The 18589-nt window shown below is 53.7% G+C and overlaps 2 protein-coding genes across 13 annotated transcripts in view; both read left to right on the forward strand.

Moving 5' to 3' along the window:
• MAPKBP1 (mitogen-activated protein kinase binding protein 1) overlaps positions 1–11932 on the forward strand; it is a 51610-nt gene extending 39678 nt beyond the window's left edge. For 3 of the 8 annotated variants that reach the window (XM_072808592.1, XM_072808595.1, XM_072808593.1), the window contains 20 exons: positions 150–325; positions 1092–1183; positions 1458–1583; positions 1946–2016; positions 2160–2281; positions 2561–2636; positions 2748–2859; positions 3040–3103; positions 3358–3492; positions 3709–3845; positions 4057–4112; positions 5465–5701; positions 6104–6270; positions 6510–6655; positions 6759–6968; positions 7124–7208; positions 7452–7738; positions 7961–8548; positions 8962–9047; positions 9519–11932. In XM_072808592.1, coding sequence (XP_072664693.1) covers positions 150–325; positions 1092–1183; positions 1458–1583; positions 1946–2016; positions 2160–2281; positions 2561–2636; positions 2748–2859; positions 3040–3103; positions 3358–3492; positions 3709–3845; positions 4057–4112; positions 5465–5701; positions 6104–6270; positions 6510–6655; positions 6759–6968; positions 7124–7208; positions 7452–7738; positions 7961–8548; positions 8962–9047; positions 9519–9746 — 3201 coding nt within the window. In that variant the 3' untranslated portion in view covers positions 9747–11932. The remainder of the gene's footprint in view (positions 1–149; positions 326–1091; positions 1184–1457; positions 1584–1945; positions 2017–2159; positions 2282–2560; positions 2637–2747; positions 2860–3039; positions 3104–3357; positions 3493–3708; positions 3846–4056; positions 4113–5464; positions 5702–6103; positions 6271–6509; positions 6656–6758; positions 6969–7123; positions 7209–7451; positions 7739–7960; positions 8549–8961; positions 9048–9518) is intronic. The other 5 variants (XM_072808594.1, XM_072808596.1, XM_072808599.1 and 2 more) reach the window with 4 other exon arrangements.
• A 119-nt stretch (positions 11933–12051) lies between these two features.
• JMJD7 (jumonji domain containing 7) lies at positions 12052–18578 on the forward strand. 5 transcript variants are annotated; one of them, XM_072808605.1, is made up of 8 exons: positions 12052–12166; positions 15774–15927; positions 16000–16253; positions 16664–16720; positions 17212–17307; positions 17505–17581; positions 17809–17968; positions 18063–18578. In XM_072808605.1, the coding sequence occupies exons 1-8, from the start codon at positions 12103–12105 to the stop codon at positions 18149–18151; spliced, it is 951 nt and encodes a 316-aa protein (XP_072664706.1). In that variant the 5' UTR covers positions 12052–12102; the 3' UTR covers positions 18152–18578. The 5 variants fall into 5 exon arrangements, with proteins under 5 accessions (XP_072664706.1, XP_072664707.1, XP_072664705.1 ...); XM_072808606.1 differs by having other exon boundaries at positions 12088–12174; positions 16008–16253; XM_072808604.1 differs by lacking the exon at positions 12052–12166 and adding an exon at positions 12686–13139 and having other exon boundaries at positions 16008–16253.
• The last annotated feature ends 11 nt before the right edge of the window (positions 18579–18589 follow it).

Consider the following 18589-nt stretch of genomic DNA (forward strand, 5'->3'; position numbering starts at 1 on the left):
GAACTGGGTACCCAGATTTTGATCTGCCCAGCTTGGATTTGGCCGGGCTCCTCGGGCCAGGGGTTTATCTTGTCCAGCATTCTTCCCCCTTGCAGCTGTACTAGGTCAGGCTTGCCTTATCCACCTCCCTTCCTGGCCTGCTCCACTAGGACCTCATTAAGATCATCTATGTGGATGGGAACACTCAGGCCCTGCTGGACACTGAGCTGCCTGGAGGAGACAAAGCCGACACGTCCCTGATGGATCCCCGTGTGGGCATCCGCTCTGTGTGTATCAGCCCCAACGGACAGCATCTAGCTTCTGGGGACCGTGTAGGCACGCTTAGGTAATGCCAAGCCTGAAGTGGTCCTGACTGCCTCCCACAGCGCAGGCTGGAGGGGATGAGGTCCTGAAGGACAGAGCTTTAGAAACATTGGCTCAAAATGATTGGGGAACAAGATGTCTATATACAAGGGAAATATAATAACTTTATGATGAAGAAACCCAGCAGAAACCATCCTAACCATGTGATTAAGCTTAGCATCCTCATATCAGGATCACAAAGCCTGTACATAATATGACTCACTAAGAAGGACATAATATGATTTCTGTGGTTTTCTTGTCCCAAATGCATAAACTCAGTCTAATCATGGGGAAACACCAGGCAGACTCAGGACAGAGTCATCAGTACTCTTCCAAAGAGTATTGGAGAGTGAGCAATACTCCTCAAAAGCATCAAGGTCATGAAAGATAAGGAAAGATTGAACTGTCACCGACTATAGGAGACTAAGGAGAAATTATAACTAAGTACAGTTTGGACTCTTGATAGGATCCTGAATTCAGGAAAAAAGATTGTGGAAAAACGTGAAATTAAAATAAAATTTTAATTAATAGCACTGTACCAACGGAAACTTCCTGGTTCTGATATTTGAACTGTTAACATGGAAAATCTCTGTACTCAATGCCACTCTTCTGTATGCCTAACAGTTCAAAAATAAATAAAAATGTAATTTTAAAAACAGGTTTGAGGGAGAAGATAGAGCAGAGGATGGAGGGTGAGTCTTTCCTGCTGTAATCTGGCAATGACCTCTTCCCTCTACTCACCTTTGCAGGGTGCATGAGCTGCAGTCCTTGAGTGAGATGCTAAAGGTAGAGGCCCATGACTCAGAAATTCTGTGCTTGGAGTACTCTAAGCCAGACACAGGTAAGAAGGATGCCTGGTATCTAGCCCAGAGTGGCACAGGGCTCCTCTAGTCCTGCTAGTGCCACTTGCATCTGTCCTGGCTCTTGAATGTAGGACTAAACATCGTTTAAAGCACTGGGTGTCTTCATGGGTTTAGAGGAGGACAGCTTCCCTTCCTGCTCCATGGTTCACTTGGCTTAGAGTTGTGGGGCTCAGTTCCTGTGGGCCTTTTGCTGGGCCCAGATGGAGGCCTGCTCTGGGCACTCACAGGCTGATGGAGTTCTTTCATCCCCAGGTCTGAAGCTGCTGGCATCAGCGAGCCGGGACAGGCTCATCCATGTGTTAGATGCTGGCCGTGAGTATAGCCTGCAGCAGACGTTGGATGAGCACTCATCCTCCATCACTGCTGTCAAGTTTGCAGGTGGGGGCAGGGCAATTGAGATACATCTTGCCACCTACTACTAACATCCTCCATCCCCACCCCAACTGCCCCCAGCCTCCTGCCTCCATGAGGAGGGTGTGCAGGTCACAGGGGGGTGTTGGATAGCAGCTAGGAGGCCTGGGGCCAGGAAGGCGAGTGGAATGTAGACTCTTTGTCTAGGGAACCCTCAGGCAGACAGCTTGCCTGAGGATAGAGAATGGCTAGCTTAGGTTTGGAGAGAAGCATCCTGATTTAATTAGTTGTCTGGGTCATGTAGAAAGCTCAGCAGTGGGGTAATAGAGGAAGGGCTGGCCCCCTTTTGGTGAAAGCAGTGGGAAGAGCTAGGACCCCCTCTTCCATAGCCAGCGATGGGCAAGTCCGCATGATCAGCTGTGGAGCAGACAAGAGCATTTACTTCCGCACTGCACAGAAGGTGAGGGTATGGGGCTTCCCTAAATGGGGAGGGGTTGGGAGGTGGGGGTTTCTACCTTTTCCCCAGCTGAGGTTGTAAGAGTTGAAGGGGGGTGAAAGCAGGGCTCTCTGGGCCTGTTGGGCCCACACGCTCTACCCTTGCAGTCTGGAGATGGAGTACAGTTTACACGGACACACCATGTGGTACGGAAGACGACTCTCTATGATATGGATGTGGAGCCCAGCTGGAAGTACACAGCCATTGGCTGCCAGGACCGAAATATTCGGTGGGCATCCTCTTCTCCAACCATCTGATTGCATTCCTTCATGCCTGAGGGGGTCAGCTCTAGGTAGCTCTCTCCCCACTTCTATCTTTTTTGTCCAGGTCTTTGTGCCCCCTTGAACCTACAGGGCACTTTGCCGTACCTGAGAGGTGGTGTAGCCCCTTTGGTGTTGGGGAGTGGCTCCCAGAGAAAACAGGGCTGGGACTGAATGCAGGGGTCTCTGCCACCCAGCAGTGCTTGATCATGGCCTCCTCATGTGAGCAAGAGTATGCTTCTTTACAGGATCTTTAACATCAGCAGTGGGAAGCAAAAGAAGCTGTTTAAAGGGTCACAGGGTGAGGATGGCACTCTGATTAAGGTAAGGGCCCAGGAGGAATTGCCCTGGGCCAGAGAAAGGCATGACAGATATACTAGGTGGAAAGGGACTGGTGCTGCCCTGTCCTCTGCCAGCTGTGTGTCCCATCCCTAGGTGCAGACAGACCCCTCGGGGATCTACATTGCCACCAGCTGTTCTGACAAGAACCTTTCCATTTTCGACTTCTCTTCAGGCGAGTGTGTGGCCACCATGTTTGGCCACTCAGGTGAGTGTCGTTGCCCCAGTACTCTACTGCTGGAACTTTACTCTTTCTTCTTTTACTTTCTTGGGAGCTAGCAGAGCTGTCTGCCCCTCCCTTCCAACCAACCATCCACTTCCACTGTTGGGACAGGGCTTGGCTGGGACTTTAGGGAAGCTCAGAGGCCATATTCTTTGTTCCTCACAGAGATTGTCACTGGCATGAAGTTTAGTAATGACTGCAAACATCTCATCTCTGTGTCAGGAGACAGGTGAGCAGAAGCCCACTTCCCTGACATACAGATTTTTCCTGAGATACACACACACTCTTCCCCCTCCCCTCTCTTTGCATTAGTGATGTCTCTTGGGAATAGGGCTGAGCAGGGATATTTCTTGGTTGGGCCTGATGTGGCACTGGAGGGTGGCTCTGGTCTTCTTGCTGACCCATAGAGAAGGGGAACTAGTGGGGTTCCACTCCAGAGGCCTAACCTCTCTCTCCCTCACCTGCCTCTGTGGCTCTACCCAGCTGTATATTTGTGTGGCGCCTGAGCTCTGAGATGACCATCAGTATGAGGCAGCGTCTGGCTGAACTGCGCCAGCGTCAGCGTGGAGGCAAGCAGCAGGGACCATCTTCTCCCCAAAGAGCTGCAGGACCCAACAGGTGAGAACAGAGTATGAATATGGGCTAGTGGTGGGTGGCCATCTAGACTGCTTGCTGCCTCAGTGCTTCCCCTTCTCGCTCTGGACTTGCCATTCACCTGTACCTCCTGACTCCTGGATCGCCCAACACCTGTTTCTTACCTGAAGACCCATGAAGGTTGTTCCTCTTCCTGCATTGAGTTTCCTCTCTCCATGGCCTTCCTTGTCTTGGACTCAGGCATGAGGCGCCATCGATGCTATCTCCTGGACCAGCTTTGTCATCAGACAGTGACAAGGAGGGAGAAGATGAGGGCACCGAAGAAGAAGAACTTCCAGCTCTGCCCATCCTTGCCAAGGGTACCAAAAAAGAGCCAGGTATGTGGATGTCTGGAGTAGGGCCAGATAGGCACCAGTTGGCACAGTAGCTACATATGCCCTTTCTGGGGCCAGGGGTGGAGAGCAGGGCTAGCCGAGGAAACCAGAGCATCACTGTGGCCACCCAGGGGTATGAGCTGGTGCAGTGCCAGGGCTCTGGGTGTGTGGGCAGGAGACACTCTCTCTGACTGCTTTGCCTGTCTCTGTCTAGCCTCAGTGCCCAGCCCAGCCCTGCCCCGAAGCTTGTCCCACTGGGAGATGAGTCGGGTGAGTCACCATTGTTAAAAATGCCCTTCCAAGGTCACAGGGCTGGAGGAGGGTAAAAGCAGGTCTCTCTGGGCTTGCCGGCATGTTGTACCCCTCGTGTCCAAGGAAGGGCCTTGTGGGAGAGTTTGAGCAGCTTGGCTGGTCCCAGATTAGGGATGATGAAGCCTCGGGAGTCTCCTTCTTGTGGGCCAGGTGGGGTGGCCTGCAAAGGCTAGTCACCACTAGAAGAAGTGCTCCATCTTTTCAGCTGCCTGGGGGGCCTGGGAGTAAATGTGAATGAAGAACAGGTTGAGATAAGGAGTAGACAAGGGGGGCCTGAGCCAAACAGAGCTATAGATCAAGGGGAGCGCCTGGGTGGCTCATTCAGTTAAGCGTCTGACTCTTGGTTTCAGCTTGTGATGATCTCAGTGTCATGGGATCAAGCCCCAAGGGCCCCCATTTTGGGCCCCTTGTTGGGCCCTGCTTAGGGCTCCACACTGGATCAGAGGAGAGTTTGCTTGTCCCTCTCCCTCTTCCTTTGCCCTGCCCCCTTGTGCCCATGCATGCACGTGTGCACACTCTCTCAAGTAAGTAAATATATACACACATACATAAAATATTTTTAAAAACCTGAAGTTCAAGAACATCAAAGTTTCAAAGAGTGGAAATCTTGAGAAACTGTAGTTCTAAAGACTGTAGGTTGGGGGTGAGGTCAGAACTTCCAGAGCAGTTATTTAGAAGGAAAGGGCCATGAGAGGACCAGTAACTGGGCTGCTACTTCAGAGCAGCCAGAAGGAGGATAAGGGCTGTCTGTGCAAGTCCCACAGCAGTCCAGCCCTCACTTGTGCCTTGTCAAGACTTCACATGGCAACACCTTCCTTGTCAGTAGCAGTTCCGTGGATTGGTGGTGTTGTGGGGCCTCTAGTGCCTTCTGACCAAGCCAGGGACTCAAGGTTGGACTACTGGTTTGTCCTTGATGCTGTGACTAGACCTGGGACTGTCCTCAGAATAAGGGACGTTTTAGAGATTACCAGCTATGAGATGTCTGTGACACCAGGTGAAGGCTGAGACTGGAAGGTCTAAGGGCGTAGAGTGAAGCTAAGAGCATGAACTCTGGAGCAGACCACTTGAGTTGTAACCTCAACCAAGCAGGCCACTCACTGTCCGTGGGACTAGATAAATTACCTAAGCCAACTGTGCTTTAGTTTTCCCAGCTATAAAAATGAGGATAATAAAACCTACTTCATAGGGTTGTGGGGATTAAATGAGTGAATACGTGTACATAAGGTGCATGGCACACAGTGATCTATTAGTGTTTGCTGATACTACTGTATGGTGGTTGTGACCACTCCCCCACCCCTGCCTCACATCAGGCACAGGAGACGGTGGAGTTCCTGGCCCCAGTGCCTGCAGCCAACCAAGGACCCAGAAGAAGGGGCCGCTGGGCTCAGCCAGGTGTGGAGCTGAGTGTCCGCTCCATGCTGGACCTGCGGCAGCTAGAGACAATGGCCCCAAGCCCTCGAGGCACTAGCCAAGACTTGCTGGCCATGACCCCATCTTGTCCTGGGAAGCATGGTCAGCAGGCCCCTGAAACCTCACATACTAGCCAGGTAAGCCGGCTTTCTCCTAGCAGCCTAGAGATCTCCAAGCAGCCTTAGCCAGCCTTATACCAACATCTGGGGCCTGAGCACTGGACCAGCTCTGCTTGCTCTGCTCCTGTGGCACATGGGTAACCTGGATTGCAAAGGTTCATAATGGCTAAGTTGTATGGTCTGGTGATTGGGGTGGTACCCTTTGTCCTGGGCCAGGTTTCTTGCAGGGCTCATCATATTAAGTGGTGGCTAGAGGTTGGCAGCCTGGTGTATGACAGATTATAGTTATACGAGAAACTCAAGAACATTAGCTAGAATTCTCCTCAGCTTCCTCCAGAATTGATGCACATCAAATCCTTGCCCACTTCCACGTCTTTTCCCATTAGCAACCTCAGTTAACGCCTCTTTGTGTGTTCCCAGAACGAAAAGCCCCCTCGGCCTCAGGCCTCCCAACCCTGTTCCTGTCCCCACATTATTCGATTGTTGTCCCAAGAGGAAGGGGTATTTGCCCAAGATCTGGAGCCTGCACCCATCGAAGATGGTATTGTCTACCCGGAGCCGAGTGACAGCCCCACCCTGGATACCAGGCAAGGGTCCTTCCCTCACCAGACCTCAGGGGCCATGCGGTATTTCCCAGACTTCCCTTCCCTGAGTGTTCCTTAATTAGGGGAGGACTGGCTCAGGTTCCTCAGGGCTCGCTCACCACTTTGCCCTGCCACATCCCCAGTCCCACTTCCAGGTTGGGGAGAAGAAAGAAGCCAGGTGTTAGTGAGGCTGCTCAGTCCTGCTAACTGCCTCTTCTTTCCTCTGCTCGCCTTCCTGGAAGTGAGTTTCAGGTTCAGGCTCCATCCCGAGGGACCCTGGGAAGAGTGTATCCAGGCAGCAGGGGCTCCGAGAAGCACAGTCCTGACAGTGCCTGCTCTGTGGATTATAGTAGCAGCCGGCTTTCCAGTCCTGAACACCCCAATGAAGGTGAGGCTGCAGCTTTGAGGGAGGTCAGTAGACTGAGGTGAGAGTGGAGCTTCTGGCAATGGGTGGGTGCAGCATGATGCTTCTCTCCCCTCCCCACATCCAGACTCTGAGAGCACGGAGCCCCTGAGTGTGGATGGCATTTCCTCAGACCTCGAAGAGCCAGCTGATGGTGATGAGGAAGAGGAGGAAGAAGAGGGAGGCACTGGCTCCTATGGATTGCAGGAGGGCAGTCCCCATACCCCAGACCAGGAGCAGTTTCTAAAACAGCACTTTGAGACTCTGGCCAATGGGGCTGCTCCAGGTGTGGTCAGAGGCCAGTATATGGTCACTCTTGTCTGCCCTTCTTCTTTCCTTGCCTGGCTGAGAGGGAGGGTCTAATGGCAGGCCATGCCCTAGGGTTTCCTTCTAGGGGAGGCTGAATCTGGGGCAAGGGCTTGCTTCAATTCATGGTTTCTGTCTCCTTGGTAGGGGGCCCAGTCCGGGTACCAGAGAGGACAGAGTCTCAGAGCATCTCTTCACGATTCCTGTTGCAAGTACAGACTCCCCCGCTCAGGTACCTCTCCCTATAGCAGTTCTCACTCTGTGGCTCACTTGACCTCACAGCACTCTCCAAAGGGCTAGTCGAGGCAGCATGCTGAGTATTTTGCACTCTCAAGTTTTGGGACAAGTGGCTTTGTGCCTGGCTTTGTGCCTGCCCTTCTCCCAGAGCTTCTGGTGTTGTGAGAGCTTTTCCCCGTCTTGGCAGGAAGGACTCCTCAGCCTTCTCTGGGCCTTCTTCCACATTTCCTCCCTGTAGGGAACTGTCCCCATATTCCTCAAGCCTGGCACTGACATCGAGACCAGTCCAGATGCTGCAGGCTTCGGGTGAGCAACTAAGAGGCAGTGGTGCCAGTCCTCCAGGAGCACCCCCAGAGGCAGAGACCTCCTCTGGAAATGCCGGCCCCCAGCAGGCAGTTCCTGTGCTTTTGCCACGACGCCGTCTCAACCTGGACAGTAGCTGGGCTCCCAAGAGAGTGGCTGCAGCCAGCAGCCCTTTAGGTGGACTCCAGAAAGCCCGGTCTGTGCAGAGTCTGGTGCTGCAGGGTGAGGAGCCTGGTGGGCCCAACTCCAGGGTGTGGGGAGTATGGAGCACATGAGCATGCTAGAGGAAGGAGGGCCTGATTTAGCCCTGATGTATCACTCTGCTTGCCACTGGGTGTCCCTTAGTGGGTATGTGCAGGGCACAGCAACTCCTAGGGAGCTGGGCCCTAGCACCTGGGATGCCTTCCTCACCATCTGACTTGTGTCTGCCTGTCTTCTCTGCAGATGAGGGCCCACCACCAGGCCCATTGCTTTTAGGGGAGACAGAGGCCCAGGAGGGCCTGCACTCCCTGCCACAGGCTGATAGCCATCTGTCTCGGCCTCAGTCCTACCAGAACCCCACCACCAGTTCCATGGCCAAGATTTCCCGCAGCATCTCTGTTGGGGAGAACTTGGGCCTGGCAGCTGAACCTCAAGCTCCTGCTCCCATTCGAGTCTCACCGCTCAGCAAGCTAGCCCTGCCCAGCAGGGCTCACCTGGTCCTGGACATCCCAAAGCCACTGCCGGATCGTCCTACCCTGGCCACATTTTCACCTGCTACCAAGGGCAGGGCCCCTGGTGAGGTGGAACAGCCTGGTTCCTCAATGGGCCTAGGAAAGGCTCATAGTACATCTGAGAGGCAGGCTTGTTTGGGGGAGGGTGCCAAGCCTAGGACAGAGTGCCAGGCTCAGCCTGGGCCCAACAGCCCCTGTGCCCAGCAACTGCCAGTCAGCAGCCTCCTCCGAGTCCCTGAGAACTTGCAGCCCCCACCCCCTGAGAAGACTCCTAGCCCCATGGAATGCACCAGGCCAGGGACCCTGAGCCAGGACTCAGGTGTGCACAGCTCCCCAGCTTTCATCTCCCACCCCGTCCTCTTTCTCCTGTTTCTGTTGTCTGCTCTCTGGCTCCATCCCATTTCTGTGCGTCCAGCCTCTGGTGTTTTCGTCCTGTCTGCTCCTGTCTTGGTCCATAAGTCACACCCCTGATGGTGAGACACTCCCACCAATCTTCATGATCTCCTTGTGACCTCCTGCTCCCTTGCCTTCTGGCCTCTTGGCTGGCCCTCCCCTCTGAACCTTGTTTTCTGTGTGGTAGTGGGGAGCAGTGTTGGGAAAAAGGGACTGTGGGTAAATGGAGGGGGTGTCATCCTGGGGGTAGGGCTGTCTTGCTCTCAGTAGCCCCTGGGTTGTGAGGGGAGGCCTGAAAGGGCAGCTTTGCTGGGCCTGAGTTATACGTGTCCCTCCCAGAGCCAGCAGTGAGCCTGGAGCAGTGCGAACAACTTGTGGCAGAGCTCCAGGGCAACATGCGCCAGGCTATGCGGCTCTACCACTTGGTACGTGTTGGGTGCCCACCGTCTGAGAGACAGCATGTCAGGAGTGCTAGCTGAGTGAGGACCCAGAACAACCATGATAAGGCTCTTCCACAGATGGGTGGGTGGGGCCATCAAGAACATCCTGGGCAGAGTAGGCAAGGGAGTTAGAAGCCAGGCCAGGCCTCTTGAACTGAGCACCTATTGGTCATTTCTAAGAGCTGGAGACTTCCTGACTGGAGGGGCTAAGTGGAGAGGCCATAGGTCCTAGTTTGTCCTAGGACCATCGCAGTTTATGCCTGTTGTCCCAGTATAATTATTAATAGTAGCCCTTGTCATATTCAAAAATGATTTGGCCACCGTAGACATAGGGGACAGTCCAGCAGGGCCCTCTTTGGGGGAGGCTAGACCCGAGTGGGCCCCTCCCCTCTGTATATCCACTGACAGGAGGTTCTTCCACTGTTTCTCTGACTTACTTCCTGGGTCCTCCTACAGGTGGCTGGCTGCAAGACACCCTCAGCGGAGCAAAGTCGCATCACCCAGCTCCTCAGAAACACCTTCTCTTCAGTACGGCAGGAGCTAGAGGCCCTGGCTGGGGCAGTGTTACGCAGCCCAGGCGGGAGCCCTGGGGCTGTGGGGGCTGAGCAAACACAGGCCTTGCTAGAGCAATACTCAGAGCTGCTGCTTCGGGCTGTGGAGCGGCGCATGGAACGCAGACTCTAGTTTCAGAATCCTGTTCCAAGTGAATGCTCCCCCTATTCCAAACTGTAACCCCTGCTCCACTCTCCAGAACCCGTGGGGATACTTGGAGTGGAAAGCAGGGATCAGTGCTCAGAGGGGAAGCAGCTTTCCCAGCTACTTCTCATGGGGCCCCTGTATTTATTAATTTATTTCCCTGACTGTTGCCTCACTTTTTTGGAAATCCTGCCTCCACAGCCCCTCTAGTGGCTCATGCAGGGTAGGTCTTGGATCTTTGTCATCTTGGTGCTGTGAGGAGTAGGAGGGCAGCCTGCCCCATCTGGGGGAAATTGGGAAGGGCTGGCCCTCTCTTCTTAGAAGCCATTTGAAATTACTGCAGGGATCAGCTCCCTGGGGTGGAGCACACACAGGGTATTCAGTGGGGTGGAAGTGAGAGGCCATGTGGTATCAGTGCCCTTCAGCCAACAGCGGAGCTTCACCTCTACCTCCACTCCACTTCCCCTCCCATACCAGCTGCACTCCCCTGACTGCCAGAGCAGGGGTTATCTGTTTTCCCCAATTCCTGGCAGTTCCCAAAGGAACTCCCCAAAGCCCTCTAGCCCTCCAGGGCATTTCCAGCCATCAGGAGGCTTGAGTGGTATCAAGGCCTGAGCCTCCACATTCCACTCCCATTCTCCCTTTAAGAGAGCCCTAGCATTATCTCTCTCCCTGTACCACCCCCCTTTCTTTCCTGGCCAGAACTTGTGGAGACAGCTGTGGGATGTTGCTGCAGGACAGTAAAGCCCTCTGCTGGGCAAACAAAGCCCTGGCCTCTTTTTCTCAGCCCCTCGGTCTTCCCTATCTGCCCGGTCCTGATCCCCAGCAGGCTATTAGACCCAGAGGCTACCTTCTGCTTGCATCCTGAGAGATGACTGTGTTAGAACTTCCCTCAAGGTTTACAGGGCACCAGCCCACCTCTAAGGACCTTGGCCACAGATGAAGTCTACACACACACACACACACACACACACACACACTTGAGTGTTCATGGCTAGAGTACCTGGCTCGCTGATGTGTGCCTGGTTTCCCTTCTTGTACTACTCCTGCTTTACCACCCTGCCTCATGTGGAATTATCAAGGAACACAAAAAGGATGCTAGCCCGAATTCTGGATTCTTGGTGTCCACAATAGTCAATATGAGATGGCTTGTGGGTTTCTGATTTGGGTGGAAGGAACCTGCTCAAAGGCAGTGCTGGGCACCCAGGATACTCTGGATACCAGAAGTTGAGGGGAGGGGAGAGGCACATGGGACTGCAGAAGGGGTCAAGAGACACCAGGAAAGATGGTAGGTGGGACAGGTACGTGGTAGAGGGGAAGGGGGTAGATTAGAATTAGAAGGGCAGTTGTTAGGGGTAAGGGGATGGATATAGGGCACAGAGGGCAGGTAGAGTGGGACCAAGTAGTGGAGCAGTTGAGTTGGGTTGAAGAACATGTGTCTCTGGGCCCTACTGCTTCCCTCTGCCTCAGGTAAGTCTGGGTAGCTTTCCTGGAGATTTGGGCCAGAAAAAGCTATTCTTCCACGGACAGGCCATCCCTGCTGGTTCTATAGGTAGAAGCTTAGAAAGAAACAGGTGTCTGTAGAGTACCCAGCTCTTGTTTGCATCAGCCAGGCATGCCCCAGAACAGCTGAAACCTGTTTCACCTTCACTCTTCGGTACTACCACCACCTGCATAGCCAAACTGCAAAGAAGTCCTACAGCTGCCCTTGGTGAGGGTTGGAGGTCTACTCCCACTCCCCCCACTGGCACGCTAGTCCCAGCTCAGCCCAAAAAGGCTCAGGCCTGGCCCTCGGGCTGGGTTCTTTCTGAACCTCAGCCAGCCAGTCCCTCAGAGGAGGGAGATACACTCCGGTAAGGTTTGTGAGAAGGTGGCCGCCCTTCCCCACCCACAGCTGAGCGTTGGGTGGGAAGGGGGGTCTTGTGGTCGGCCAACGCCCGCCCCTTTCTGCATGTCTGAGGCCACCGGCAACTGCCGCCCCCCCCCCCCCGCCCTCCCAACCAGATTTGCCCTGATCCAGTTTTGAACCCTTACCCCCCTTATTTATAACTTTTATACTTTGTCCAGGCCCCGGCGCTTCCCTCTTCCCCAGGTCTCACGGGCGCAGGGGCCGTTTTTAACTCGTCCGTTTGTATTGATGTATGAACTCGTCAATAAACACAATCATTTGTTAACTCTAGGATGCCAGCGAGCGGGGCGGGCGGGAGAAGGTGCGGCCTCTCGCCGGCGGTGGGGTTCGCTGGGGTTCGCAGAACCCGGGCGCGCGGGGGCGGGGCCTCGGCGGGCGGGGGCGGGGCTTCCAGGGGCCGACGCGTGGCCTAGCGGCGGCGGCGGCGGCAGCGTCATGGCGGAGGCGGCCTTGGACGCGGTGCGGAGGGAGTTACGAGAATTCCCGGCCGCCGCCAGGGGTGAGTGGGTGCGCGCAGGGCAGCCTCGGGACGCGGGCGGGACCTTGGGCAGGGCCTGCGGGAGCCGGGCCCCCGAGTCGGGAGCGCCCTGACCCTGCCGGGCCGCCGACCGCATCGGTGCCCTAGTCGGTGCCCTCGGGGAGCGCCGCGGCTGGGACCTAGTCCTTGCTGGCCCTCTGCGATCACCGTTTTGCGCCCGCCCCGGTGCCGGGCCCTCAGCGGCCGTGCTCCCGTGTTCGCATGTCCTTGTGGCCTTCTGGGGTGACTCTTCGCTTTTACCCCCAGGGCCCGGGCCAGTCTTCCCCCTGCCGTGTTTCCCACAGTCGGCGGGTCCCGGATAATGGGGCGGCCTGTTCTTGCCCCTCCCAGCCTTTCCTGGGTGCTCCCTGTCTGAACCCCTGCTGGAACACTATTCAGGAGCGGACTTCTCCAAGCCGGTGCAGAGCTTTAGGAGAATCGTAGGCAACTGTACAAGTGATCCCTGGCTCTTCCCCTGCTTCGTTTTATTTTTCTCTCTCCTTGGTTCCCTCTCTCCCTCCTTCCCAATTTTGTTTTACCGTTAATTGGCAACACAGGCACGTGGTTTAAAAAAACGTATTTGTAATGTAAGCATTCCTCCCGTTCTAGGCTCCAATTTGCATCCTCCCAGAAGCAGAAATACTCCAAATCTACACACACGCACAACTGTGTATCTCCTTTTGTATACAAATGGTAGCCTGCCTGCTAAACACTTTTTTGCACTATGTATTTTGAAGACCACCCCATATCCCTCTTCCTCAGTCTTTTTCACACCTGTGTACTAGTGTGGTAACTTACTGAATCAGCCTACTATTGACAAATATTTAGGTCATTTGCAGTATTTCTTTTTACTAATGCTGCAATGAATACTTTGAGCACCTCCATAGTAAGCACCTCAATGTGTTTAGGATGCATCAGTGAACAAATCTCTGCCCTTATGGACCTTACATTCCAGGTGAGACAGACAGCGCTAGACACACTAAATGAGTTAATTATACAGTCGAAGAGATGGATTAGAAGATAAATGTGGGAGAAAAAAGTAAAGCAGAATAAGAGGTCTCATGCCAGGGATGGGGTAGGGGCAGGTTCTTTTTTTTTTTTTTTAAGATTTTATTTATTTATTCATGAGAGAGAGAGAAGCAGAGACACAGGCAGAGGGAGAAGCAGGATGTGGGACTTGATTCTGGGACTCCAGGATCACGCCCTGGGCCAAAGGCAGGCACCAAACCACTGAGCCACCCAGGGATCCCCTAGGGGGCAGGTTCTAAGTTTAAATAAGATGGTCAGGGTAGGTAGTCTGCCTTGATAAAGCGATGTTTGAGCGCAGGCTTGAAGAAGGAGAGGAAGGTAGTGAGCCATTCAGACATTTGAGAGAAGAGCATTGCAGATAGAGGGCACTCGGGCCCACTTCCTGAAGTGGAAGTGTGCCTGGTGTGTTCACGGAACAGTGAAAAGGCCAGTGTGCACATGTATGAGTATTTTTGATGGTTAGATTTCTAGCAGAAGAATTGTTAGGCCAAAGGAATTGTTTGGGTCCCTTTTGAAATTCTCTCACATTGAAGCCTCTGAAGGGAGCAGTAGCCATTCTCTATAGGTCTTTTCATTGATGAGGTAGTAAAGCTGAAATAATTGCAGAAAATACAGAAGGTGAAAAAAAAGTGGAAGTTTCCACATATTTTAAGAATCCCAGTGAGAACAAGAGGGAGATTTATGGCACCCCAAATCACCTTCCCAATGTGACTGCTTTGATGGGCTGGCCTGACTGGGCTGGCCCTTTGCTCCCTTATCAGCTTGGCAGGTTCTCTCTTTTCCTTCTGGCCGGTGAAATAAGTATATGTGCCATCTCTCTCCTTTTCAGTTTTGTTGAGTCCACCAGCATCTTCCCACTTGGAGAAGACTTCCCCACTTTCCACTTTTTGATCTAAAGACGTTTCCTTTCTGACTGCAAAGCAAAGATGACCAGTGTACAGACTGACTTGAGGGAGAGAGCACGACCTCAGAGGTGAAAATTAGTGCAGTGGCCTCTCACTGGGGCCAAGGCATTCAGGCTGGATCTCACAGATGAAACTAAAAGTCAAGCCCTGTGTACCCTTTATAGACGCTAGGAGAAAGGCATTTCAGTCTGAGCAGCAGGAACGAAGTTTGGCTCCACCTGAGAGTGTGGTAAGGGGCAGGCACCAGACAGGAGGAAACCAGACTGGAAAAGTAGGTTGGGCCTGATCATGATTATGTATCACCTTGAATGCATGCCAGAGTGGACTATAATTTATAAACCATCAAAGGATTTTTTTTTTTTTTTTAACTAGGGGTATGGCAAGATGAGATTGTATTTTAGGAGATGACTGGGGCCAGGGTGAGGGATGCTTTGAGAGGGAGTGGAATTGAGCCAAGGGAACCAGTTCTCTACAGCAACCAGCCAGCCAGGAGATATTGGAGACTTTGAACCAGAAAGCCAATATTTACTGAGCACCTGCTGTATGTTAGGGACCTTTCTAGGTCCTAGGGATACATCAGAGAACAAGAAGTGCATCCCTGCCTCCGTGGAGCTTATATTTGATGGTAGCAAGAGAGACTAATGGACAGTTTTGCCAAGTGAAATACATAGTGCACTACATGGTGATGAACAAAAGGGGTAGAGAAGGAAAAAAAGGCAAGGGGTATAGGATTGTTGGGGACAGGTTCCAATTTAAAAGGGTTGTCAGGGAAGGAAGCCTCGTTGAAGTAATATTTGAGGACCTGAGGAGGTAATCTAAAGGTAGATACTGGCAGAGGAAAGGAGGGTATAGTTTAAGAGACAGAAGGTAGAATCACTAGAACTTCGAGAACATCAGTAGAGTGACAGGAGTGAGGGAGAAAGAAGAACTAAGATTTGGGAGAATTGACACAGGGCCACTGTAGACATCTGCGCAGATGGCATACTGCGTGACCTGCATAAATGCACGTGGTAGTGCTGAGTGTCTGAGGATGCTGATGCTGTTTAGGAAGATCAGAGACACAGTTTAGCCCTTGCTTTCCCTCTTATGGTTTTGTGTGCCAATCTGTCTCCCCAGTTAGGTTGTAATCTTCTTGAGATGACTAGGATCATCACTTTACCTCCACATTGGCTAAACCAAGTGCTGAATACATTCTAGGTACTCAGTATCAGTGTTGGAGGGTGCTTTCCAAAGTCTAGACTCACCCACACCAGCCTGTGGCCTTGGGGCCTCAGTGCTACTCATTCGGGAGCTCCCTGCACTATCTAACTGGCTGCATCTCCTGATGGCTGGCAGGAGGTTGGGCACTGCAGGGTGTGAAAGCCGAGGTTTCACTGTACAGGGCTGGTCTCAAGGACGGTTTGGATTTTAGGCTAAGCAGCATCCCCTGGCCCTGTGGACTCTTATAGCCCAGCTCGATGTGTTTGTGGGTGCTTCATGCTTTCTCCCTTAAATTTCCCTCATTCTTCAATTCCTGGTTGTCTGGGGTCCCTTGGTCATCAGTGGGCATTATCCAGTGGTAACAGCATGTCCAGGGAATGCATCTCTTATGTAGGCAGTGGGGCAGCAACTGGGTGCTGTTGGCTTCAGCCCCTCAACCCTCCTCTTTCTCTCAGAGCTCAGTGTGCCTCTTGCTGTGCCCTACCTGGACGAGCCCCCCACTCCACTGCACTTCTACCGAGACTGGGTCTGCCCCAATAGGCCCTGCATCATCCGTAACGCCCTGCAGCACTGGCCAGCCCTGCAGAAGTGGTCCTTCCCTTATCTCAGGTGGGGGCTCCCCTGGGGGGTGTTGGGTGGTACTTTGTGGTATCTGGGTAGGCTGAAAGTCCTTTCTTCCAGAGCCACAGTGGGCTCCACAGAGGTGAGTGTGGCTGTGACCCCAGATGGTTATGCAGATGCTGTACGAGGGAATCGCTTTGTGATGCCTGCTGAGCGCCGCCTGCCCCTGAGCTGCGTGCTGGATGTGCTCGAGGGCCAGGCCCAGCACCCGGGAGTCCTCTATGTGCAGAAGCAGTGTTCCAACTTGCCCACCGAGCTGCCCCAGCTGCTGTCTGATCTAGAGCCCCACGTGCCCTGGGCCTCTGAGGCACTAGGTGAGTGAAGGCATGGCATGGGCCAGGCAGGGAAGGAATGGGAAGGAAGGAGTCAGCTCTGCTTGCTGCTTCTCCCTTTGGTGATGACTTGGCCAAACTCGGGCCCTCAAGGTCAAGTGCTGTGCACTAAATGCTCAAGTCTCCAGGCCACAACTTTGTATTGAACTACTGAACATTGTTACCCTCCTTTCTACCCCAGGGGAAGAGACCCCTCCTGGAGCTCACCCTCCTCTGTGCCTTCTCCCTGTTTGCTCCTCCCTGTGAGCTTCTGGTGCCTGCCCCTTCTCTCCCTCCCTTCAGCAACCCCCTGCCCCCCGGTTCTGGTCCAGCATCACCGTATGGTGGTTATTCCCAGCCTAACTATTGAGAATGACCCCTCCTAACTCTGTCTCTTAACCTCTGACCTGCAGGAAAGATGCCTGATGCTGTGAACTTCTGGCTAGGAGAGGCGGCTGCAGTGACATCTTGTAGGTGTCAAAGGAGTACAGAGGTGGGGGAGGAGGGAAGAGGAGGCCAAGAGTGGAAGGTTGGGTTTGGATGGAAGTTAGATGGGCTATTCTCTGAGATTTCTTTTGGAATTCTGAGGTTTGGACATGACAGAGGGCTTCCCTGTAGCTCAGGTTAAGGAAGGTCCCATGGCACTGGGGTAGAGGGCACTGTTTCTTCTAGGTCTCTAGAAAGCCCTCCATAGGCCAGCTAGGTCAGGGGTAAACTCAGGAGAACCTTGTTTGCTTGAATTTCCCCTCTTGGCAGTAATGAGCGCAGGACCTGGTGAGCATCCAGTTGCTGGCAGGCAGAGATCGGAAATGCCAAATGCTTGCCCAACTCCTCGCATCCCCTGGAGCCTGCTTTGTGCTCTTCTGTTATACTATCTGTCACATGTCTTAAGTGCAGGGCATTGGATGTGATCATTTGCCCCCTCTTAACCCTGCCCACTGGGGCTTCTTTGTATTGGCAGTACATAAGGACCACTACGAAAACCTCTACTGTGTGGTCTCAGGGGAGAAACGCTTCCTGCTACATCCACCCAGCGACCGGCCCTTCATCCCCTATGGTAGGGGACTCAGCCTCTAAGTGCTGGAGAGCTGGTGGCCCAAGGTAGAGGGAGGGCAGTGGGGGCCCTGGGCAGGCTGGTGCGCCAGACCTGAGGTGTGGGCACAGCGTTGCCATTGTGCTCAGGGAACGAGTGGGAGGAGCTGACAAGCTGCAGGCCGTTTGAATGTCCCCATACCTTTCTCTCTCTGGTTTCAGAGCTGTACACACCAGCAACATACCAGCTAACCCAGGAGGGCTCCTTTAAGATGGTGGATGAAGAAGCCATGGAGAAGGTGTCTGCCTCCTTCCCGGGCCCTGGGGTGGGGGGAGGGTAGGAGCCTGATCTTGGAGAAACAGGTACAATAGAGCATGGGAGATGGCACCGGGCTCTGAAAGATCTCGAAGTCTGGGCTCTCCTGGTGCTAACAGGGCAGGGCTTGTGGTGTTTACCTTTGGAAGGGATAGAGCTGGAGGGCCTGGGGCCTTTGGGCCTATTCCCTGGCATCCATTGTGTCCCCAGGTACCCTGGATCCCACTGGACCCACTGGCTCCAGATCTGGCCCGGTACCCCAATTACAGTCAGGCCCGGGCCCTTTGCTGCACGGTGCAGGCCGGTGAGATGCTCTACCTGCCGGCCCTTTGGTTCCACCACGTCCAGCAGTCCCATGGTTGCATTGCTGGTAAGGAGCCGCCCAGAGGGCAGCTGGGGGATGGGTTGGGGAGGCAGTAGGTTGGGGGGGTACCTTCATGCTCAGGTCTCTATTTCCCCCACAGTGAACTACTGGTATGACATGGAGTATGACCTTAAGTACAGTTACTTCCAGCTGCTTGACTCCCTTACTAAGGCCTCCGGCCTCGACTGATGGAGCTCTGGTGAACATTGCCAATGACAATGGTGGGAAAGGTCGTGGCCCTCCCTGGCCAGGTCACGTCCAGAGGCAACCTGGAGTCAGAGGGTGCTGGCTGCCAGCCCAGCTTGCCTTGGGATCATCGCTGGGGAATTTGGGGCCAGACAGGTCTGGGTGTGGGTTCCCAGGAAGTTGCCACACTGGTGAGGCAGCAGCCTGTCCTGGAGGAGGAGTGGAGCTTCAGGTGCAGTGCTGCCTCTCACCAACACTGTGGCTTTGGGTGACTTGCCACCTTGGAGCACTGGTGTCCTGTCTGTAGAACAGAGAAAATGGTGGATCCTACCCCACGGTTGTGAGGCTTGGAGAAAGATCTTTAAGGACCATAAGGGCTGGCACGGAGGGAAATGTATAATAAAAGATGACTGTGATTCATGTGTGCTAAGACTCCCTCTC

This window comes from Canis lupus, chromosome 32 (assembly GCF_048164855.1).
Source record: "Canis lupus baileyi chromosome 32, mCanLup2.hap1, whole genome shotgun sequence".
NCBI lineage: Eukaryota > Metazoa > Chordata > Mammalia > Carnivora > Canidae > Canis > Canis lupus.

What these genes read in the sequence shown, in the direction of transcription:
- JMJD7 (XM_072808604.1), top strand. Translation starts at nt 13,047, where the DNA reads ATGAATACTTTGAGCACCTCCATAGTAAGCACCTCAATGTGTTTAGGA. An exon ending in CTGGGCCTCTGAGGCACTAG is followed by an intron (nt 16,254 to 16,663) that starts GTGAGTGAAGGC and finishes TCTGACCTGCAG; the next exon opens with GAAAGATGCCTGATGCTGTG. An exon ending in GTCCCATGGTTGCATTGCTG is followed by an intron (nt 17,969 to 18,062) that starts GTAAGGAGCCGC and finishes TTTCCCCCACAG; the next exon opens with TGAACTACTGGTATGACATG.